General features: G+C 57.8%; 5 protein-coding genes across 7 annotated transcripts in view; 2 read left to right on the top strand and 3 right to left on the bottom strand.

Moving 5' to 3' along the window:
• The window catches only part of ZC3H18 (zinc finger CCCH-type containing 18), a 42,729-nt gene extending 40,412 nt beyond the window's left edge, over positions 1 to 2,317 (top strand). For both annotated transcript variants that reach the window (XM_039558433.1, XM_039558432.1), the window contains 2 exons: positions 335 to 431; positions 1,693 to 2,317. In XM_039558433.1, the coding sequence (XP_039414367.1) occupies positions 335 to 431; positions 1,693 to 1,891 (296 nt within the window). In that variant the 3' untranslated portion in view covers positions 1,892 to 2,317. The remainder of the gene's footprint in view (positions 1 to 334; positions 432 to 1,692) is intronic.
• A 1,028-nt stretch (positions 2,318 to 3,345) lies between these two features.
• On the top strand, positions 3,346 to 9,353 carry IL17C (interleukin 17C). Its single transcript, XM_039558487.1, has 3 exons — positions 3,346 to 3,552; positions 8,333 to 8,646; positions 8,763 to 9,353. Exons 1-3 carry the CDS (start codon positions 3,550 to 3,552, stop codon positions 9,010 to 9,012), a joined length of 567 nt encoding a protein of 188 aa, XP_039414421.1. The 5' UTR covers positions 3,346 to 3,549; the 3' UTR covers positions 9,013 to 9,353.
• Positions 9,354 to 10,096: 743 nt separating this feature from the next.
• On the bottom strand, positions 10,097 to 13,453 carry LOC120410609 (cytochrome b-245 light chain). The gene is made up of 6 exons (XM_039558488.1): positions 12,843 to 13,453; positions 12,034 to 12,103; positions 11,731 to 11,805; positions 11,465 to 11,548; positions 11,310 to 11,391; positions 10,097 to 11,046 (listed from the first exon to the last, which is right to left on the bottom strand). The coding sequence occupies exons 1-6, from the start codon at positions 12,898 to 12,900 to the stop codon at positions 10,867 to 10,869; spliced, it is 549 nt and encodes a 182-aa protein (XP_039414422.1). The 5' UTR covers positions 12,901 to 13,453; the 3' UTR covers positions 10,097 to 10,866.
• Positions 13,454 to 13,554: 101 nt separating this feature from the next.
• MVD (mevalonate diphosphate decarboxylase) lies at positions 13,555 to 16,724 on the bottom strand. Its single transcript, XM_039558486.1, has 10 exons — positions 16,622 to 16,724; positions 16,179 to 16,249; positions 15,951 to 16,065; positions 15,731 to 15,874; positions 15,208 to 15,407; positions 15,048 to 15,122; positions 14,572 to 14,790; positions 14,379 to 14,494; positions 14,191 to 14,299; positions 13,555 to 13,810 (listed from the first exon to the last, which is right to left on the bottom strand). The coding sequence occupies exons 1-10, from the start codon at positions 16,689 to 16,691 to the stop codon at positions 13,730 to 13,732; spliced, it is 1,200 nt and encodes a 399-aa protein (XP_039414420.1). The 5' UTR covers positions 16,692 to 16,724; the 3' UTR covers positions 13,555 to 13,729.
• Positions 16,725 to 17,234: 510 nt separating this feature from the next.
• RNF166 (ring finger protein 166) lies at positions 17,235 to 22,907 on the bottom strand. 2 transcript variants are annotated; one of them, XM_039558509.1, is made up of 6 exons: positions 22,724 to 22,907; positions 21,903 to 22,059; positions 21,412 to 21,524; positions 21,013 to 21,127; positions 20,172 to 20,279; positions 17,235 to 19,403 (listed from the first exon to the last, which is right to left on the bottom strand). In XM_039558509.1, exons 1-6 carry the CDS (start codon positions 22,900 to 22,902, stop codon positions 19,338 to 19,340), a joined length of 738 nt encoding a protein of 245 aa, XP_039414443.1. In that variant the 5' UTR covers positions 22,903 to 22,907; the 3' UTR covers positions 17,235 to 19,337. The 2 variants fall into 2 exon arrangements, with proteins under 2 accessions (XP_039414443.1, XP_039414444.1); XM_039558510.1 differs by lacking the exons at positions 17,235 to 19,403; positions 20,172 to 20,279 and adding an exon at positions 20,484 to 20,735.
• Positions 22,908 to 23,116: the final 209 nt, after the last annotated feature.

The raw sequence follows: 23,116 nt of genomic DNA, 5'->3' as shown, positions 1-23,116 counted from the left end.
CCTGTCCCTCCTGGAGCCAATACACCCTGTGAGCCACCAGGGCAGAGCCAGCAGCTCTGCAGGCACCAAATGCCATGGAAGAGCCTTATTCCAGCAGCTGGAAGGTGAGGAGGGGCAGTGGAAGGTGGTGTGTCCAGGTGACCGTGGGGCACAGCCCTGACTGGCTTCTCTGCTCCCCCTGAGGTGTGGGGGGCACAACAGTGAGGTTCTTCCAGCTGCTGCTGAACTTGGCTTTTTTTGGGGCATCATCTGGTCAATCACTGCAGGCAGGGGGTGACCTGTGCCTTGGTGGCAAGCAGGAAAATGAAGGAATGTCCTTTTCCTCTCCCGCCAGGCTCTCGCGATAGGAAGGCGACCGGGAGACTCTCGTCCCCCAAACAGGAGCGGCAGCGGGGTCAGAACCCGAAACCTTCCCCCGCACAGGCAGACAGGTGAGTGCTGCTGCTTCTCCCGGGCCACACAGCTCTCCAGGGGCTCCAGCCCTGCTCCTCCAGGGGCTCCAGCCCCGCTCCCAGCGCCTCCCAGGCTCTCCCAGGCCGGCAGTTCCAGTTGCCGTGGAGCACACATGAAGGACACGGAGCTGCCTGGGCGGGTGCCAGCGGTGCCAGGGCTTCGTGCAGAGCCTCCAGCTGGGCCATTGCTGCTGGGAGAAGAGCAGGAGCACCAGCAGCCAAGTGGGTCAGGAGTGAGCTCAGCCCGTGCCCCTGCAGCTCATTAGCGTGCTGTTAACGAGCAACAGAGTACAACCCCTTTCCCCTGCCCAGCTCCTCCTGGACAGGAGTGCCCGATTCCCCTTTTCCCAGCCTGGCACACCCCCAGCTGCTCCCCTTGCTGCTGTGCTGTGTTCAGGGTGTCCCCTGCACGGGGCAGGGCAGGGACAGCCCTGCCTTTGCACCTTCCCGTGCAGCTGACCAGTGACCAGCTCAGCCCAGCTGTGCCCGCTGCAGCACTGGGAATGTCCCAGTGCAGGGCTGGCTGTGTGGCTCCGGGGGCTGGAGGGTTGTGGAACATGAGGGACACACCTGGAGCTCCCTCAGTCCTCCCTGCCCTCAGCAGATGCTGCTGCTTTGCCTTTTTCCACCTCTCCGACGATCTCTGGGGGCAAACATCACAGGGAAGGGGCTGAAGGATTTGGGACTGGGGGGACGCTCCAGGGCTCCTCTCCCCTCTGTGTCTCACAGGGAGCTGCTCCCTGCAGCCACGAGCTGGCGCCGAGTTTAATCCTGGGAATCTGGGAATCCCTGTGGAATAGCTGGTTTTTTACTCTTTCAGCCAGTTTTCAACCCAAGGCCTCCTTTCTCCAACCTCTTTCTCCCACCTGCTCCTGGAACGATGTGCTACATGTGGCACTTCCTGATACTCTGCTTAACTCAGGAATTCGGGAGAAATTCCTCCCTGTGAGGGTGGGCAGGCCCTGGCACAGGGTGCCCAGAGCAGCTGGGGCTGCCCCTGGATCCCTGGAAGTGCCCAAGGCCAGGCTGGACACTGGGGCTTGGAGCAGCCTGGGACAGTGGAAGGTGTCCCTGCCCATGGAAAGAGATGATTTTTAAAGTCCTTTCCAACACAAATTCCATGATTCCAGTATGGTTTAGTGTGGACAGTGGGGCTCAGTTGCACCTTGGATTCCCGTGCAGCCGATGCCTTTGGGCTGTTCCCAGCTCATCTCACTCCCATCTCCCTCTCTCCCTGCAGGAAACGCCAGCTGTCCCCTCAGTCCAAGAGCTCCAGCAAAGTCACGAGTGTCCCGGGCAAGGGCTCGGAGCCGGGCCCCGCGGCCGCCAAGGGCAGCAAATCCAGCACCCTGTCCCGGCGGGAGGAGCTCCTGAAGCAGCTCAAGGCGGTGGAAGACGCCATCGCCCGCAAACGGGCCAAAATCCCGGGAAAAGTATAGTGGGCCGTGCCCCGTAGTGACTGTTGATGTTTTTATAAATAGTGGAAAAAGCGGCTGCTTTGGGATTTTGCAGTTCCTGTCTTCATTTTGGCCGCGGTTCTTTTTAAAAAACCCACACAAAACAAAAAAATTAAGGAAGTTTTGTCCAGCCGGGAAGGCCCGCGACGAATGGCTCCGGGAGGGCTCCGGAGCCGTGTAAATTCTGCACAGAGGACTCCAGCCCTGTGGGGTGCTCCCACTTCTCCTGTGTCCCCTCTCCTCTTTGCTAGCCTCGAGTTGTATTCTCCTAGTTAGCCCTGCTGTGTGTTGAGTGTCTTCAGCAATGCAGTTCTAGTCCCGTGTGCCGAGAGAGCCGAAAACTGCTGTGAACTGCTGGCAACGCCCCTCCTCCCCCAGGAAAAAAATATATATATTCCTGCCTCAGTCCCCTCGGGAATGACCTGTCGTTTCTTTGGAGCAGGGGATCGGTTCAGTTGATTTCCCAGGAGCCCTGCAGGTGTTGTGGGCATGTCCGTCTGCCAGGAGGGTCCTTCTTCCTTTGATTTTTCCTTTTATTTTTTTGTTGGGTTTTTTTCTTTTTTTTTTTTCTTTTTTTTTCTTTTTTTTTTTTTTTTTTTTTTTTTTTTTTTTTTTTTTTTTTTTTTTTGGAGGGATCTCCCTGAAATAAAATATTTTGATAACCAGTTTTTCCTTTTCCTGCTCTTCTCTGCATCTCCCTTGCCTTGGGGGCAGGGAGGGGTCTGTACTCCCCTCCCTTTGGGGGTTTTTGGGACTGAGCAGCTCTGTGGATATGGAAAAGCTGCTCTGTTTCCTGGGGGAGCACCCAGTGTGTGAAATCAGTATCCCACTGGTGTGTGACTGGGGGGGCTCTGCAGCCTCTGCCCTGCCTGGTGTCATCGAGGGGTCCCTCTGATAAATCCCCCTAATTTAGGGAACGACGTTCGGGGGCCCTGAATGTCCCAATGGATCTCCCAGGCTCCTTGTTCCCAGTGTCCTACTGCTGTGAAGTGTTAGTGGGGGGTATCTGGGGCTGCCCCTGACAAACCCCTCTCGTTTCAGGAATAATTTTTGGGGTCCCTGGGATTTCCCATCCTCCAGCCCTGGTCCTTGTTCCCAGTATGAACCCAGCATCCCCCTGGTGCTGTTGGAGGCCGCGGGGCCATTCTGGAGCGAGGAGTCCCAGCAGGGGGTGATGACAGTCCCTCAGCTCTTCCCAGGTTGCCCAATTTGGGATTTCTGCCCGGGAATGTTGTGGTGATCTCACGGTGCGGGTGACGCAACAGGGCACGGCCTGGGGGATGCCCGTCCCGTGTCACCAGGGCAGCCCTGGACGCCCCTTCCCACCTCCCTCCTAAAATTCTGGAGGTGTGAGGCGCCCGTATTCCCGGCTGGCACACGTGGAGCGGAGAAGGAAGTGCCGGCCCGCGGGGAGGAGGAAGGAACCTGGAGCTGGAGTTTCCAGGTGTGTGCACATCACCTGCCCGGCCCTATAAAACGGAGGCGGCGGCTGCGGCGCTGCCACTCGGCCGCCTCATCCCTGGGGCTGCACTTCCCAAGGGGTCCCCCCCAAATTTTGGCGCACTCCCTCCCCAAATTTGGGCGTGTTCCCCCGCCCCCCCCCTCCCCAAATTTTGGCGTGGTCCCTCGACATCTGGCTGATGGTAACGTGGGGTCTGGGGGGGCCTGGGGGATGTTGGGGGGTGAGAGGGGAAAATGTGGGGCTGGGAGAGGTGCTGGGAGGGGGCGTGTGTGTGTTCGCGTGTGCCGTGTCCTGTGCAGGGCTTTATGTGAGGGTCGCACACCATGTGCAGGGCTCTGTGTGTGTTCATCAGGTGCGTGTGTGGTTTTATCTCTGTGCGTGTCACACACCGTCTGCGGGGTTCTCTGTGTGCGTGAGTTTTGTGTGTGTGTTACACGCCATGTGCGGGGCTCTGCGTGTGTTTTATGTGTGTGAGAGTGTTCATTATATGTGTTTTATGTCCTGTGCACGGCTCTGTGTGTGTTCTCTGTCATGTGCAGGGCTCTGTGTGTGTGTGAGAGAGTTTTTATGATGTGTGTGTGTTACACGTCATGTGCAGGGCTCTGTGTGTGTTTTCTGTCATGTGCAGGGCTCTGTGTGTGTTTATCACATCTGTGTGTGTGTCTGTGTGTTCATTATCTGTGCTCCCTGTCATGTGCAGGGCTCTGTGTGTGTTTTCTGTCATGTGCAGGGCTCTGTGTGTGTTTATCACATCTGTGTGTGTGTCTGTGTGTTCATTATCTGTGCTCCCTGTCATGTGCAGGGTGCTCTGTGTGAGTGTTTATTACGTGTGTGTGTGTGTGTGTTGCACGCCGTGTGCAGGGTTCTGTGTCTCTGTGGGTGTGTTTTTATGTCTCTGTGGTTTTATCTGTATTTATATCTGGGGGGATGTTAATGAGTGTGTGTGTGTGTGTGTGTGTATTTATGTGTGTCTGTGTGTGCACACCTGTGCCCAGGTGTGGGGGTGTGCAAAGCCTTCCCAGCTCAGGGGTGGGCACACCTGTGCCAGTGCTCTGTGTATGTGTATGTATTTCTATGTATTTATCCGTGTTTATATGTGTTTGTATGTGTTTGTATGTGTTTGTATGTGTTTGTATGTGTTTGTATGTCTCTGATGGGTGGGATCACAGCCCGCATTCCATGAGCAGCCCTGTGCACACACAGAGGGGTCCCGGTGTGTGTTTGGCAGCCGTGGGCACAGGAGTTGTTGGGTGCTGTCCCTGTCCCCACCTGTGTGTGCACTATCAACACACACAGATTTTATTTATTACTGCAGGGACATGATTTAATATTCATATTCAATTCGATGTTATTTTTATTTGTTATGTTCATTTTCTAGTTCATTTTATATGGATATTTATAGTCTCTATTTCTTTACATTATCCTTTTCTTTATATTATCTCTTCTTTTATATTTATTTATTTATAGTTACGTTAATTTTACATCCTTAAATATTAAAAATATGCTTATATTTTTATATTTTATAGATCTATTTATATTTATTTCTAATTTATTTTATTTTATTTATTTATCCTTATTTCCACTCCATTTACTCATTGTATTTACCTTTATTTCTATTTTAGTTCTATATTTATTTATTTGTTATTTATATTTTCTTTATTCAGGTTCTTTCTTTCTATTATTTCTTTCTATTATTTGTTTCTATTTCCGGGGGTCGTTTATCCTTTACCTTATATTTCACAGGTGTTTTCTGTGCCAGTGTGGGTGTGCATGCACAGGCAGTGTCTGCACAGGATTACCTGCAGATGTGTGTGTGTGCACAGACATTTGCTGCTCCTGTGGGGTGGTATCAAACATATAAATATATAAATAGATGAATAAATATAAAACTATATACACGTCTATGCATACAGACACATATATATATAAAATATATATTTATGTGTGTATGTGTACTGTGCTATATATGCATGGAGATATGTACACATATAGAATATAGAATATATTATATAGAATATGTTATATATAATATACAATATACAATATATAATATATAACATATATTATATAATATATGATATATAATCGACCCTATATTATATAATAGATTATAGATTATAGATTATAGCTATCACATTATGTATATTAATTATATAATATATTGTGTTTATATATTGCATGAGATACATACTATTGTGTATATATATATACAATATATACTATACAATATAATATATACTATATAATATATATCATTATATATAATATATAAGGGCATATACGTGTGCTGCTGTATATATATAATATATAATATATAATATATAATATATAATATATAATATATAATACATATCACACTATGTATATTAATTATATATATTCTATATTGTGTTTATATATTGTATGAGATACATACTATCATGTATATTATATAATATTATCCATAATATACAATATATAATATATAACATATATATAAGGACATATATGTGTGCTGCTGGATATATATAATATATAGCATATACTATATACTATATACTATATACTACATATCACATTATGTATATTAAATTACCTACATTCTATATTGTGTTTGTATATGGTATGAGGTACATACTATCGTGTATATTATATAGTAGATATCATTATCTATAACACCTATTTTTGTGTTTTACACAGCTCTCCGTGCTCTGTGCACGTGTCTGTGCGTGTGCACAGCTCTGGGGGGGTGTGATGCTCTCGGTGGGTGTGCAGAGATGCCCAGAGCGCTGCGGGCACCGCGAGCCTCTGTGGGGGGGTGTGCTCCGGCTGTAGGGGTGGGGGTCTATAGGTGTGTGCTGGCCCTCTGTCTGTAGAGAAATGCATCTTCTCTAGCGTGTGTGTGTGTGTGTGTACAGCTCCGTGTGTGTGTGTGCAGCTCCTTGTGTGTGTACAGCCCCCTGTGTGTGTGTGTGTACAGCTCCGTGTGTGTGTGTGTGTGCGTGTGTGTGTGTGTGTGTGTGTACAGCCCCCTCTGTGTGTGTGTGTGTGTGTGTGTGCAGCTCCGTGTGTGTGTGTGTGTGTGTGTGTGTGTGTGTACAGCTCCGTGTGTGTGTGTGCAGCTCCTTGTGTGTGTGTGTGCGTGTGTGTACAGCCCCCTCTGTGTGTGTGTGTGCGTGTGTGCAGCTCCGTGTGTGTGTGCAGCTCCGTGTGTGTGTGTGTGTGTGTGTGTACAGCTCCGTGTGTGTGTGTGCAGCTCCTTGTGTGTGTACAGCCCCCTGTGTGTGTGTGTGTACAGCTCCGTGTGTGTGTGTGTGTGTGTGTGTGTGTGTGCAGCTCCGTGTGTGTGTGTGCAGCTCCTTGTGTGTGTGTGTGTGTGTGTGTGTGTGTACAGCTCCGTGTGTGTGTGTGCAGCTCCTTGTGTGTGTACAGCCCCCTGTGTGTGTGTGTGTACAGCTCCGTGTGTGTGTGTGTGTGTGTGTGTGCAGCTCCGTGTGTGTGTGTGTGTGTGTATTCTTTCAGTGTCTGTGTGTGTATATATATTCTGTATTCTGTATGTGTGTATATCTATTCTTTTTTCCCCTGTGTGTATATAGGTGTGGGTGTGTGGGTGTGTGCACGTCCTGCACACCTGTGCCACCTTTTGGGCTTTTGGGGTGGAGGGTGTGATACCTCTGTGCATGTACTGTGTGTGGGCACATACATATATATATATATATATATATATATATACTCTCTGTACATATATATATGTGTGTGCGTGTATTCTCTCTGTATATATGTATACATATATATACATACATATATATATAAAATATATATAATACACGTATATAATATATATAATATATATTCTCTCTATATATGTACAAATATATATACATATATATAAAATATATAAAATACATATATATATACACGCATATATATATAAATATATAATACATATATATAGATTATATATATTATATATATATTCTCTCTGTATATATGCATACATATATATACATATATATAAAATACATAATACATATATATACACATACAGATATATAAAATATATATAATACATATATATTATATATATTATATATATATAATATATTCTCTCTGTATATATGTATACATATATATATTCTCTCTGTATATATATAAATATATATGTGTGTGTGTGTGTGTATTCTCTCTGTATGTATGTATACATATATATATAAATATATATATGTGTGTGTGTGTGTTTATACGTATATATATATGCATGTGTGAGTGTGGAGGACATTGTGTGCGTCCGTGCATGTATGTACATGTGTGTGCTATTTTTCTAGGGGTGGGACACACCTAGAAATATATAGATATAGATATATACGGAGAGAGAGAGAGAGAGATAGATATAGAGATATATTGGTATAGACTTACAGATATATATATATAAAGATATAGATAGAGATAGTGATGACAGAAAGATAGAGGTAATATATTTCGCTAGATGTAGATACAGATATACATAGAGAGAGAGATAAAGGTAAAAACAGATATATACCTATCTAGATATAGAGATACGTAGAGATTCAGAGATGATATATAGATATCTACTTACAGATAAAAAGATAGACTATATCTAGACATACAGATATAGATTGTACATACAGAGACATATAGAAATAGATATATAGAGATATATAGGTGATAGATGATAGATAGATATAGATAGATGATAGATAGATATAGATAGATGATAGATGATAGATAGATAGATAGATAGATAGATGGATGATAGATAGATGGGTGATATATAGATCTATAGACACACACATGCCCACGCCCCAGGTGCCGTGGGGGTGCACACTGACATTTTGGGGAGGGCTGTGCTGGGTCCCTTCCCGTCAAACCCCCCTGGCCGGGTGCGACTGTCCCCGTGGGTGTCCCTGGGGCTGTGTGCCTGTCCCCGCGGCTCTCGCTGACGCTCTCTGCTGTCCCCACAGGGCTGGCTGGGTGCCCTGGCCGTGCTGGCGGTGCTGGGGCAGTGCCGGGCGCTGCGGCGGCCCGCGGGTGCCTCTGCCCACTCGCCCGTGCGCTGCTACAGCGGGGCCGAGCTGGAGGACGAGCCCCCGGCGCAGCTGCTGGGCCGCAGCCTGCGCTGGGACCGCCACGTCCCGGTGCAGCTGGTACCGGCGCTGGAGCGGCTGGAGGCCCGGCGGCTGCGGCGGCACCGCCCGCACGCCTGCCCCGCGCTGTCCCTGCGCGCCGGGCTCCGCAGCGAGCCCCACGAGCGCTCCATCTCCCCGTGGCGCTACCGGTGAGTGCCCGCCGCGCCCCGACACCTCGGTTGTCCCTTCCCCCGCCCTTTCCACCGGCTGATCCCAGTCGGGAAGAGCCGGTGGCACAAGGGAAGGTGTCGCCGTGTCCCCGCAGCATCGACGAGGACGAGAACCGCTACCCGCGCAAGCTGGCCTTCGCCGAGTGCCTGTGCAGCGGCTGCGTGGACGTGAAGACCGGCCGGGAGACGACGTCGCTCAACTCGGTGACCATCCACCAGACCATGCTGGTGCTGCGGCGCAAGCCCTGCCCGCGGCCCGCGGGGCTGGGGCTGGTCGCGCTGGAGGTGGATTACATCCGAGTGCCCGTGGGCTGCACCTGCGTCCTGCCCCGCACGGCGCGCTGAGCCCGCGCCGCCCCGAAGCGTGACCGTGTCACCGCCCGGCCCCCGCCCGTGCTTGTTTTAGAGCACCCGACCCCGCCAGGGTGTCCCCTCCCCTCGTTATTTATGAGTTATTTATAAGCCTTGCTGCCGGGGGGCTTTTTGTACCCCCTATTTATTGCTGACCCCTGGCCACGGCTGCGACTCCGGGGCCAGCATCGCCCCACGGTGCTCGAGGCCCCCCCGGCCAGACCCTGTGAGTGCTGCCCTGGCGCTTGCTGGTTATTTATTCCCCCCAAAAAAGCTATTTATTGTCTCCTCTCTAGTGCTATTTAATGCTGCAAATAAAAGCCAACAACCCCTGGCACAGTCCTTGCTCTGTTCCCAGCCAGGGCACTGGGATGTTGGGAATTGGGGCACAGGGATAGAGGCACACGCATGGGCGATGCCCAGCTGTGGGACACCCCTCAGCCCCTGCACAGTGGGCAGAGCACCAGTGAACCCAGTGCAGCAGGGCAGGGTGAACTGGGAGGTGATGGGGAGGGCGACAGGGCACAGGGGTGCCCCACACCCCCAGCCCCAGGGGGGACCCAGCCCTGGCATCCCAACACCCACACCCTGCCCATGGCTCTGCCCCCAGGCACCACATCCCACGGACCTGGTGCCACCCGCCAGGGCCACCCCGCCTGTGCTGGCAGCACCTGGGGGTGCCCTGGGACACCTGCACCCCCCAAGGAATGTGTGGGGAGGGGGCGGAGGGGGACCTGGAACAGCTGCTGATCCCAGTGGGATCAAGAATCTGGCACCTGCATCACACCAGGATGGCACTGGGGAGGGAAATGCTCCCCACACTCCCTGCTGGGGGTTATCCCAGGTTTTGGGGGCTCCTTTGGGACTCGCTGCGCAGCTCCAGTGCGGGGCCCTCCAAGTTCCACCCCACTGCTGGGTCCGTGAGGATTTTGGGAGGGGACCCTGCAATGGCTGCACTCTGCACATCCCCATCCCGGGTTTGCCCATAATCGCACCGTTTGTCCTCAAAACACGCCCCCAGTGCTGTCCCAGCTGCCCCAGGAGGCTCCCCCCTGGAGCAGGAGGCAGGGGCAGCCGGTGCCTTTCCTACTTTTTATTGCAGCTGCGGAAGTGACAAAAACCAGGGAGAGCTGGAGCAGAGCTGCCTGATCCCCCCGGGGCACTGGGGATCCCCTGAGGGCTGTGCTCCACAGGGATTTGGGGATCCCTGGGGAACTGGGGGCTGCTTGGAGAGTTGGGACTCTCAGGGAGCAGAGCATGCCCAGGGATTTGGAGTTTCCCAGGAGCTGAGGAGCCCCTGGAAACAGGAGACTCACAAGGAGCTGAGCATCCCCAAGGATTTGGGGATCTTCAGGAGCTGGGAAGCCATTGGGGGCTGCAGACCCCACAGGAAGCTGAACATCCCTGGGGATTTGGGGAGGTCCACGAGCAGGGGAGTTCCTAGGAGCTGAAGACCCCATAGGGACTTGAGCATCCCCACGGATTTGGGAATCTCTAGAAGCTGGGAAGCCCCAAGGGCTGGAAACCCCACAGGGAGCACCACATTGCTGGGAATTTGGGAGCTGCGCATCTATGGGGATTTGGGGACCCCTGGAGCTGGAGACCCTACAGGAAGACAGAGATCCTACAAAGAGCTGAGCATCACTGGGGATTTGGGAATCCCTTGAGAGGCTGGGAAGCCCAGGGGGAACTGCTGATCCCAGGGGTTTGAGCATCACCAGGAGCTGGGGCCCCACCAAGGAACTGAGCACCCCCAGGGTTTGGGGGATCCCCAGGAGCCTGGGGTGGATCTGGGAGCAGCTGGGAAGCAGGAGCGGGAGCAGGGCAGCAGGGCAGGAGGATCCCCTGTTATTCCACCTCCACAGGGATGGGGTTCTCCTGCCCCCCCACCTCTGGCTGCTTCTTGCGGGCGTCGGTGGGGGGCCGGGGCGGGGGGTTGCTGGGGGGCTGCTTGATGGTGCCCCCCACCTGCGGCCGCTCCCGGGGCTTCTGCTCGATGGGTCTCCACTCCTCCCCTCGAACTGCGGCCTGTGGGATTGGGAATAGTGCCAAGGAACAACCCTCACCCCGAAAAGGGGCTGTTTGGGGCAGGGAAAGCACAGCTGGGACCAGAATCGGGGGAGGAGGATGTGAGCACCTGTCCACGCCTCCCACCCCGATTGGGATGGGGTTTTCCTGCAGCTCAGTCTGGGAAAGCTCTTGGAATCCACATGGGAGTACTAGTCCATGGGTTTAGGGGTACCCTCCTCCTCTCAGCCCCCCAAAGCCCCCCAAAGCCCCTCAGCACTCACCAGCAGGTAGATGCCGCTGGCGATGCCCAGGCAGACGGTGCCCAGGATGGTGGAGAGGAGGAAACCGGCGGGGACAGCCAGGCTGTGACAGAGATTTGGGGTTCAGAGGGGGTTTGGGAGCCCAGCCCCCAGTCCCGACCCCACACCCCACTCACGCAGCGTGGAGGATGGCTCGGATGTAATAATTCCTGGTGAGGGGCCCGAGCAGCTTCACCACGGCTGTCAGGTACTTCTGGCCACTGCAGGGTGACATCGGGGGGGTCACACGAGGTGTCCCCACCCAGGGACCCCAATCTCCGCAAGGATCACCCCAAGGAACCCACCCGTGGGATCCAGCTCTGCTCCCAGCCCACTGCTCCCACATCCCTGCGTTTGGGGGGTACCAGGAGCTCCAGGGCTGCAGGGGGGACACACCACTCACCACCTCTCCATGGTGGAGCCCTTTTTCCGCCTGCTCCTGGGATACTCGAGCAGGCAGACCAGGACGCCTGCCGCGCTGCCGGGGGGGGGTCAAGGAAAGGCGGGATCGGACCGGGAATAGCCCCAAGGAACAACCCGCATCCCAAAAAGGGGCTGTGTGGGGCAGGGAAAGCACAGCTGGGACCAGGGTGGGGAGATGAGGATGTGACCGACCCCCTCCCCCCCCCCCCGTCCACGCCTCCCACCCCGATGAGGACGGGGTTTTCCCGCAGCCCAGCCCCGGGAATGCTGTCGGGAAGGATACATGGAATACGCCGCGAAGTACCAGCCCTTGAACTGCCCCGCCACGGCCACGATCCCGCCCGTCAGCAGGACTGCGGGAACAGCCGGGATGGGGGAATCCGGCCGGGACACGGCCCCGAGGCCAAGATACCGACCCTCAACCCGGGATACCGACCCCCAAACCACGATACAACCCCCCAAACCAACGTACAAACCCTCAGCCTGGGATACAGCTCCCAAAACCAGAGATACAACCCGTAACTCAGGATATGGCACTCCAACCTCGGGATACCACCCCCCAACATGGGATACAGCCTCCCGCAAACCCCAAACCCGGGACTACGGCCCTGGGGACTCTGACAGGCGGGACGCCCTGGATTCAGGGAAGGGAACTGGGGGGTTCCATGGCCACAAGGACTCCAACATGTGGGATGCCGGGGAGATGCTGCGTGAGGGACCCCCTGGATTCAGGGAACTCCAAGGCCTTGGGGGGAGGTTTTTGGCCCCGTGGTCGGAGGAAGAGGAGAGCGGAGGAGGAGCTGAATGAACCGAGGAAGAGAGGGCAGAGGAGGAAGAGAAAAGGAGGAAGCGAAGGGAGGACAGGACTTCCCGGCCGTCCCCGGCACCTCCCGCCCGCACCCCCCGGTCGGTGGGACCGGGACCCGCCCCATCCCCCGGGGCTGTGTCTGGGGGCACCCCCGGCGCTCAGCATCCCCTCCCTGGGCTCAGCATTTGCAGCCCGCCGGCCGCTCACTCCCTCCAGCGCCCCGGGACCCTCTGAAGTGCCCGGCCCCCCCAAGCCCCCCAGCCCCCCGTGCCCCCTGCACTCACTGAGCCCGGCGGCGAGCGCTTGCTCGTTCGCCCACATGGCCCACTCGATCTGCCCCATGGCCCGCACCGGAGCCGGCCCGAGCGCCTTCGGCTGCTCCCGGCTCTGCTCGGCTCGGTCCGAGCGGGTTCGGCTGCTCCCGGCCCGGTCGGGTTCGGCTCAGCCGAGCGGGTTCGGCCCGCTGTGCCCGATGGAGTTCGGCTGGGCCCGGCCCGTCCCGGTTCGGCTCCGCTCGGCCGGTCCCGACCCGGAAGGCGGGCGCGGCGTTACCACCCGCCGGCCACGCCCTCTTCACACTGACCACGCCCCTTCCCACAGGCCACGCCCCCGCGGGGACACGGGGGGACAAGGATGGCGCGGAGGGACAGCATCAGCCCCATCCAGGGGGACAGGACCAGCCCCAGAGGGGACATCTGAGGGACACGGGACAGGATCTGTGCTGCCAGGGACAGGGAGGGGACAGGGGATGTGGGATGTGCAAGGGACAGGGGCTGTGTGGAAGGACAGGATCAGCCCCAGCAGTGACAACTTGGGGACATATGGGACAGGAGATGCCCCACAAGGGACACAAGGGGACAGGGATCATGTGGGGTGACAGAGCTGTGCAGAGGGACAGATCAGCACCAGGGACTGTCCCCAGCTCCTGCCCCCCACTTCGGCTGCCGCTGTTCCCCCCCAGCACCACACACAGAACCCAACACCCCAGAACAGCACTGGAGCCAGGAACCCTCTATTTCCTTACAGAAGAGTAAAAACCAGCCCCGGGGTCACATCCTGCCCCAGGGCTGGGGACAGCTTTGCAGCAGGCCTGGCTCAGGGTCCTGAGGCCCGCTGGTGGCACCGGCAGAGCCCCCCTGGCGTGTCTCGGCTGTCCCAGGGTGTCACCGGGTCAGGCGTGGCTCCGGGGCAGCCCATCCGCTCCCAGGAGGTGCTGGCTGGGATCATCCACAAGCTGGGGACCAGGGCCGGGCTGTGGGGCAGGACACAAGTCAGGGACACCAGGGAGCCCTACTGCCTCCAGGGTCCCCCCTGGTGCAGGTGGGGGGCAGCTCTGGGCCCCACAGACCCCAAAAGGTCACCCCATGGGTTGTGCCAGAGGGAGCATGTCCAGGAATGTCCTGCACACCCACCTGGGGATGGGGACAGGGATGGGGTCCCACACACACCCTTGGGGATGTAGACAGGTTGCTACAGACTCCCCTAGGAATGGGGACAGGGATGGGGCCCTGGACACCCCTGGGGACAGGAATGGGGTCCCACCACCCCCTCGGGGCCAGGGCCAGGGTCAGAGCCTCCCCATAGAGGCCGTGTGCCCCCCATCACACTCCCCCAGCCCCCACTGCCCCTCACCTTGGTGTGCAGGATGTACTGGACAGCCCCCGGCACCGGCTCGGTGACCACGGCGGCCACCAGCTCCTCCGACAGCGCGGCCGAGCCCACGGGCAGCCCCTGGACGAACCTGTGGCACAGCGAGTGCTCAGTCCCCGCGTCCCCACAACCCCCCAGGCCTCCCCCAGTAAGAAGTGAGATTCCCTTACTGGTCCCCGTTGGTGGCGGGGGGGAAGCTGCGCCTCACCACCTCCACGAACTCGGCCACGGTGTCGGCCAGCGCGAAGATGACGGCGTTGGGGCCAGCGTCGAAGGTGTAGGCGACCTGTGGCAGCATTGGGGGGGACATGGGGACCTGGGGAAGGCCACGGTGCCGTGCCACCCCCGGGGCACCGCTGGTACCTTGGTGTGGCCGTGGTGGGCGTTGTAGCGGTGTGCCAGCGCGATGATGTGGCGCGACAGGTCGGTGAGGTAGAAGATGGGCGGGAAGGTGTCAAGGCAGGTGGCGTGGAACTGGTTGCTGTCCCTCATGGCCAGCTGGCCGAAGCCCTCGAAGTCCCGCTCCCGGATGTGCCGCATCATCTGGGCCAGGCGCTCCGGGACCACCACCTCTGCCCGGTGCTGCCACGGCATGGGGGTCACCATCAGTCCAGTTCGGTGACACCCATGGCAGGTGGGTTGTGGTTAGTCACCCCAAATCCGTGACAATCACAGCACACAGGTTGTGGCCACCCCAGTTTGGTGACATCCATGGCAGATGGGTCACAGTTACTCCAATTTGGTGACCCTTTGGGTGTCACTCCACACCCTCCAGCCCCATTCCAAGGGAACAGGGACCCTGTCCCTGCCCAGGCAGGACAAGTCCCGTGTCCCCATACCTTCAGCAGGGGACTGGTCTCCACACTGGTCTGCATCCCCACCGTACTGCCCATCGGCTTCTTCTCCCCACTGACCTGGTGAGACACAAACAGTGGGACACGGCCCCTCCTGAGCCCCCTGAGTCCCAAATCCCACCCAAATGCCCTCCCAGCCCCTCACCACCAGGACGAGGACACGGAGCTCCGGCCAGTGTGTCTCGGGGGCTACTTGGAGAGCCAGGCTGTCTGTGCCATCGGGGCGCTCCCCGCGCTGCCACTGCACGAAGCCCCCGAACATGCTGCGGCAGGCGCTGCCCGAGCCCTGCCGGGCCACCTCCGACAGCTCCTCCTCCACGCCATAGAGCCGGGCCAGCGCCGACACTGCGGGGACAGGCAGAGGGGACACCCCTGTCACCCCTCCCGGTGCTACCACAGAGCCGGGCCAGCCGGAGCACAAACAGAGGGGACACCCCAGCCACCCCCGTCACCCTCTCCCAGCACCCTCCACGCCACACTGCCACATGCAGGTCGCACATCAGAGGAGCGGGACACTCCTGTCACCCCCCTTCCAGTGCCCATCACACAGCCACAGGCAGGACACAGGTCACAGCAAGGGGACACCCCTATCACCCCTCGCAGCACCAAGGAGGGGACAAATCAGAGCTGGGACACCCCCCCAGGCCAGTGCCCCATCCCACACGCACCCAGGCAGGCGTAGCCGGCAGCGGACGAGGCGAGCCCGGCGGCGGTGGGGAAGTTGTTCTCGGAGGCGATGTGGATTTTGTAGGAAAGGCTGAGTGCGGCCGTGTCCTCACTGCCCCCGCGGCGCTTCCGGGCCAGGCGCCGCACTGGGGGGACAGCAGGGTCAGGGGACAGCGGGGACAGCGGGGACAGCGGGGACACCCCCGGGCAGGGGACGCTCACCCTCGCGCAGACAGGCCTGGATCCGCGGGTGCCCCACGTCCACCTCCTTCCCGTTGAGCCACAGCCGGTCCTCCGTGAAATCCCGGCTGGCAGCCGCCGTCGTGGTGGTCTTGAGCTGTGGGGAGAGAGGGAAGGGGCTCAGCACCCCCGGACACGGCTGGGGGGCTGATCCTAAACCTGATCCTGACCCTGACCCTGACCCTGATCCTGATCCTGTCCCTGACCCACCTGGTCCTGGTGCAGCGTCACGCTCAGGGAGGAGTTGATGGGCAGGATGAGGTCGGTGTCACGCTTGCCCCCTGCAAGAGAGCACGGCATGGCACGGCTCGGAATGGCCTGGAGTGGCATAGCGCAGCTTGGAATGGCATGGCACGGCTAGGAATGGCACGGAACAGCTTGGAACGGCACTGACGGACACAGCGAAGCGTGGCATAACAGCACTTGGCAAGGCATGGAACAGCTTGGAATGGCAGGGCACGGCTAGGAATGGCACGGCAAGCAAGGACACGGTGCAGCACGGCCTGGCCCGGCACGGTGTCACCTGTCACGGCACAGCCGGACACGGCACACCCGGCACCGTCCGGAACCTGTGCCCCGCGTACCCCGCGTACAGGTGCCAAGCCCGCCCCCGCCCCGTGCCGGTCCCGCGGCCGGTGTCCCGGGGCACTCACAGTACTTGATGACGGCGATGTTCACGGGGGCCGTGCAAGTGGCCATGGCCAGCGCGCGCTCCGCCGCCATCGCCGCCGCCTCAGCCCGCCGGCCTCAGGCCCCGCCCCCGCGCCACGCACGTGACCGTGGCCTGCGGCGGGTCCCGCCTCGCTATTGGTGGAGGGAGCAACGCCCGGTTCCCAACAGCCAATGGCAGCGATCGGACCACGGGCGGCCCCGCCCCCTGAGCGCGCTGGGCTGGGCCTGCGGGGCGCCATTTTTGAATGGGGCCGGAAATGCGCATGCGCAGATGCTGCCGGTACTGTCCGGTACCGCTCCCGGTTCTGCCCCCGGTACCGTCCCGGTACCGCTCCCGGTGCTCTCCACACCGCTCTGCCTCCAGCACCCCACTGCCCCGGTGCTACCCAGTGCCCTCGGTGTCCCCAGTCCCCCCAGTGCATCACCTTTCCCAGTTATCCCAGTACCGCCCCAGTGTCCCCAGCACACCTCCAGTGCTCCCGAACTCCCCAAAACCTTCACAGTCCAGCGCTCCAAACATCCCCAGTACTCCCGGAGTGCTCCCGAAGCCTTCAGAGTGCATCCCTTCAGCGCTTCCCCCTGGGGAGGCCAGGCGTGGATGAAACTGCCTTTATTGAGAAAAATGGTTTGCTACAAATACGTCATCGAGTTAATTCTTCAAAAAACAGGACAGCTCGTTAAAAGTTCTAATTATGCAAAAAAAGTGGTGGGTGACACACTGGCGGGCACGGCCGGCGGGATCCCTGGCACAGCAGGATCCGTGGATCCACGGCACACAGGGATCCCTGGCATGGCCTGGCGTGGCCCCTCACACCCGGGGCCTTAAAGTGCTTTACAAAAGCAGCTCTTGCTGCCCCTGCTCTGGTTCTGTGGGGCAGAAAGGATAAGGAAAAGGAGGAAAGAGGGAAGGAGGCCGAGGTTAACAGTGCTGGCCCAAAAGCAGGGAGGTTGCTCCAGGAGCTGAGGGTCCCTGCTGAGCACAGGACAGGGAAAGCCCCCGGGTCCCTCCTGGAAGATGCCAGTGTTCTCCATCCCACCAGGAACATCCTCCAGGTGCCAGCAATGCCGGGCAGGTAAGAGAAGATCCCATCCCTCCTCGCTAGCCTGGCTCCAGAAAGGGGAGCAGGACAGCTCCAGCCCTTTCCCTGCCGTGCCAGGAGAGAGCAGAGGGTTCCCTGCACGCTCCTCATGGGGCTGCAGATCCCAAAATCGTCATGAAAATCAAAATAAAAACCAAGCCAGTATTGCTAGAGCAGAGCAGGAGCCAAATTTTGGATAAACCTCGGGAATTCCCCAAGCAGGGAGACGCACAGGCGGGCCTCTCCCGCCCCTTTTCCCTGCAGCACGGTGGGTCTCAGGAATCACCCCCTCCCTCAGCTCCACCACTGGGAGCCCTGGGCTCATCCCACAGCCGGTGGCATCTCCCTGCCACCCTCTCCCAGTCCTCCAGAGCCAACTCCACCAGCAGCAGCAGGCAGAGCTGAGAGGAAGGGGACAGGGGGGCAGACAGGTCACCAAGATGCTGTGGAGCACCTTGGATCAACAGTGCCCTACTCCCAGAGAGAGATTAGAAAAGGGGGATGCAATCCCTTATTTCTGGGGGGATAAGCAGCTCGGTGATGGGGCTGGGATCCTGCATGGACAGACATTCCATGGGCAACCAGCACCTGGATCCAATCCAGCTGCTCTGTGCCGAGTGCCAGCGTGGCACAAGGACCCTGCCTGCTCCCTCACAGGCAGAGGAATTCTGGTGAGGAAAGGGAAAGGCCCAGAAACATCCGGGAGTGGCCCAGAAACATCCAGGAATGGCCCAGAAATACCCAGGAATGGCCCAGAATGATCCCTGCACTTCCCCCCACCTCAGAGTCCAACCCGCCGCTCCGGGATCCAGCTCCTGCTTCCCACCCCATTCCCAATCCACGTGTTCATTTGCTTGGGTTATCTGTGTAAAAAATAAACTTTCTTAGTAATGTTCCATAAAAATACTCTTGTCCCGGGCGCCGGATATTGCAGTGTGAAGAGGAACGGCTTCCGATCCCGCTCTAGAAAACGTGGAAAAGGCTTCGCGCCGCTTCGTGTAGAAAAACGCGAGCATTTGGTATCCCAAGAGCCGGTACAAAACGAGGAAGGGGAAGGTTTCCCTGGATGCTGGATGCCATCCTCGAGGGCTCCTCTGAACCACTGTTCAGTCTCATCCCGGGATTCAGGTGAAGGAGGCAGCTCCAGCCTCCGGCACGGCGGTCAGGACAGCCTGACATCTCTAGAAAAATCCTTGGAGAGCTTAAAAAAAGATGCTCCGTGCTGCCTTCCTCCTTTTTAAAAGGATATGGCTGATTCCAATCCCAAATTAGGGTGTTTTGCATCCACTCTATCAGTTTCAGGTACCTATTCTGTTGCAACAGAGAGCAGGGACGAGTGTGCCAAGAAGCATCTAATCATAAATAGATCCGGACACAGGGATGTGCTCCCAACACGGATATGAAATGCCCATCCAAGGACTGATCCCAGCCCTGCGGTGCCAGCTCCTCTCTCCAGAGGTCTCTGCTCACTCACTGTGACACTGAAGAGGCTCCACCTTCTTAAACAAGGTGGGATTTGCCCGGAGAGCAGCAGGAACAGAGGCAGCAGCGGGGCTCCAGAGGGCTCCGTGGGTCCCGGAGTGTGCAAAAGGAGCCGGGGCACGGACAGGGATCAGCCTCAGTTCTCAGAGAGGGACAGAGCCAGGGCCGCCTGCAACGCTGCCTCCTCATCGATGTTGTAATCCTGAAAATCAAGCAGGAGAGCTCAGGAGAGCTGGCACAGCCAGGGCATGCTGTCCCCATGGAGCCCTGCCCGCTCCCGGTTGTGCCACGGAGCCTCCATTCCTCTGGCACTCACATCCCAGGAATGCCACCCGTGCTCTTTGGGGTGTCCTTTGTGCCCACATCCCTCTCCTGTCTGGAATCTCACACCTGGCAGGAGGGATGGAACAGGCCCACACAAGCTGAGGCCAAAGGGTGAAGCTTTCTAGCAAGGCCAGGGGTTTTTCCAGAGTTCCAGGTCGGGTTTATCCAACACCACAAGTCCTGAAGTTGGGATATTCCTCTGTTAATGGCTGCAGGTTCTTTTCCCTGACATCTATCCAATGAAAGCATTCCCTGAGGCCAAGGCTGAGCCATCACAGCTGCTCCCCACACAAGAGGGGTCAGGGACCCCCCACGTGCAGCAACCAGATCCCCCCCCCTCCCCCAACACTGGGGCTGGGCTGGTCACTCCCCTACTCCCAAAACCTCCAAGAAAAGGGGTTTTGTGTTAGAATTTCTCAGGGGAAGAGTTTAGTGGAACAACCCATTTTGTGGAGTGCAGGAACAATTCCCTCTCCTCCTGGTGCGTGAGGACACGTGGGGTGGGACACGTGTGCCACCTGATTCCCGTGTCCCTATCCCAGCGGGATGGGCTGACCCCAGCACGGGAAGGGAAGGGCTGGTTTCACCTCCTGGCAAAGGACACACGGAGAGGGGTTCCCCTTTTTTGGCTGAGGGTCACACTCACCACGAAGGTGTCGTAGGAGAACTTGTGCCTGTGGAGCAGGTGCTGCAGGAAGTTGGCACTCTTGTAGCTGGGATCGCCCCAGGGCATGGCCGAGCACACCGGGCACACCTGCGGGGACAGGGACACGGAATGGTGGCACCTGCACAGGGACCTCCCAGACAGGTGAGTGGTGTCCCCCCTGACAGGCTCCAAGCCCCAATGTCCAGCCTGGCCTTGGACACTGCCAGGGATCCAGGGGCAGCCACAGCTGCTCTGGGCACCCTGTGCCAGGGCCTGCCCACCCTCCCAGGGAAGGATTCCTCCTCAATATCCAACCCAAACCAACTCTCTGGCAGTTTGAATCCATTCCCCTTGTCCCATCACTCCAGGCCCTTGTCAATAGCCTCTCTCCACCTTTCCTGAAGGTCCTGGAAGGCCACAATTAGGTGTCCCTGAAGCTTCTCTTTTCCAGGCTGAACAATCCCAATTCTCTCAGCCTTTCCTCATGGCAGAGCTGCTCCATCCCTCTGATCAACTTGGTGATCTCCTCTGGAGTCGCTCCAACAGCTCCATGTCCTTCCTGTGCTGAAGATCCCAAATTCCCCACCTTGGTCAACCCAGAGCGAACAGGGAGAGGAAATCCAGCACCACCCAGTTTGAAGGAACAGGGGGATGGAGGCAGCTCATTCCAGGGAGCCTCTACCAAAGCAGAGACAGATCCCCAGCTCCCAGAGGGATTTAAACCAGCTGAAATGCAGCTGTGCTCCCACACACATCCGTGCTGTGGCCTGGGATGCTGCAGCAGCTGGGCTGTGTTTGGATTGCCAGAGCTGTCCCAGCCATCCCAGCATGGCTCACTCACCACTTTGTTGGGGTCATTCCGGTGGTTTTCCATGCAGTGCTTCACCAGCTCCTGCTGGTCCAGGTTCCGGGCCCCGCAGTACGGACACACGAACGTGGAGCGGTTGGGAATGTTGCTGCAGAGAGCAAGGATGAGCTCAGACCCCCAGGGAAGGGGCTGGATTGACTCCTTCCACACGAACCCAGCAGTTCTGTGCCAGCAGAAGCCAGCCCAGCCCCTTCCCACCCCAATTCCCTGCTTTGGTGGATCCTTCATCCCAACCCCACGCTCCGAAACCCAGAGCAGCCGTGCCACGAGGGAAAAGGTGCTGATCTTCCTCCCAGGGAAAGGCACAACACAGGCCTGGATTTTAGGGCATGCAAGGAGGGACACGTTTCCCCACCGGAGGCACAGGAATACCTGGGAATAGGCTGGGATGTGGGGACAACTGGAACAAACTTGGGGCAGTTGGCCATCTGCTCCTGCACCTTGGCGCAGGACGAGACGTGAGAGCGCATTTTGGCCAGGGTCACCTGGAGAAGGAGGACAAGGAACATTCCTGGAGGTGCAGGAACACCTGTCAGGAGCCAGGACAAAGCTCCTGCCCTGGCTTTGCTCAGGTGGGAGTGACCCCTGGTCCACGTGGGATGACGCAGAGCAGTGGGAACGCTGCACCCGCCCGTCCTTCCTTGCAGGACGGAGATTTGGGGCTGCAGGGATCCCCAGGGGTTCTGTCCCTGTTCCCTGGGAGCAGAGCCCGACCCCCCCGGCTGCCCCCTCCTGTCAGGGACTTGTGCAGAGCCACAAGGTCCCCCCGAGCCTCCTTTGCTCCAGGCTGAGCCCCCCCAGACCCCTCCCTCTCCGGACACATTCCAGGGGAGGATGGGGACAGAGAGGACAGGCAGCTTTACCTTCTTGCTGCAGCCCCTGCAGGGAGCCTTGTAGGACGAGAGCTGTTTCTCCACGCTGGAAGCCTTCTCCACCTTTTTGGGGTCGAAGGGCACGCGGCAGAGCGGGCACAGCGGGGAGGGCACCTGCAGGCAGGGCTGCAGGCATTCCCCACAAAACCTGGGAGCACAGAGCGGCCCTGAGCACCCCGGGAACGGCGGGATCCCAGCGGGCTCCTCGGAACACCCCAAAACCCAGGGATCAGCGTCTCTACTGCGGGAAGGGGGAGGTTGGGAGGGGCTGGGTCCCCAAGGAGCTCCCTGCACGCACAGAAGATTCCACTGCTCCGAGGTGGGATTTGAAAGGAGCCAAACGAAGTCAGTGCTGAGGATCCAGGCCAGGCAGGAGCCTGGATCACCTCCTTCCAAGGTCCTTATATCCCCAGGAGCAAAGGAATCCAAGGGCTAAGGAATCCTAGCAGCCCAGAGGCGCCAAAGGAGCCCCGTCCCCAAAATCCAATTATCCTGGCATTCCTGTCCCCTCCAACTGTGGGATGGAGAGGTGGGATGAGGATCCCAGTGTGGGATGGGATGAGGGCCCCGGTATTTGGCTGGGGGCGGAAGGGGGGGTCCCGGTAGCGGACCATCCCCGGGGTGGGCTGGGGGTCCCGGTACTTGACTGGGGGCGGGCTGGGGGTGCCGGTGCCGGTGCCGGCTGGGGTCACCGGGCAGAGAGCCCGCAAGGATCCCACGGCCAGGACAGCGCCCAGCGCTCGCATCGCGCCCATCCCCGGGGCCGACCCAGCCCGGGGGTCCCCGCCGCCCCCTCCCGAGCCCCGTCTCACGTGTGCCCGCAGCCCGCGATGCCGACGGCGCGGTGGAAAACCTCGAGGCAGATGGGACAGCTGAACTGCGCCTCCAGCGCCTCGGCCGCGGCCCCGGGCCCGGGCCCGGGGGCGGTGCGGGGGGGCCCGGCCGAGCCCTGCGGCCGCTGCGCCGCCGCCACCAGCAGGCTCCGGAACATGGCGGCAGCGGCGGCCGGCGGGGCGGGCGCGACGTCATCGAGCGGCGCCGCCGCGTCATCATTGCGCGACGGGAGCGCACCGGGACACAGCGGGACCCGCCGGGACACTCGAGAGGAGCCGAGTTCAGGCCGAGCGGAGCCGAACAGGGCCGAGCGTAGCCGAGGGGAGCCGAACGAGGCCGAGCGGGGCCCGAGCCGAGCGGGACGCAGCGGG

Source organism: Corvus cornix, chromosome 11 (genome assembly GCF_000738735.6).
Source record: "Corvus cornix cornix isolate S_Up_H32 chromosome 11, ASM73873v5, whole genome shotgun sequence".
NCBI classification, from domain to species: Eukaryota; Metazoa; Chordata; class Aves; order Passeriformes; family Corvidae; genus Corvus; species Corvus cornix.
Note: the sequence above shows the minus strand (reverse complement) of the source record. Positions and strands in the feature narration are given on the sequence as shown.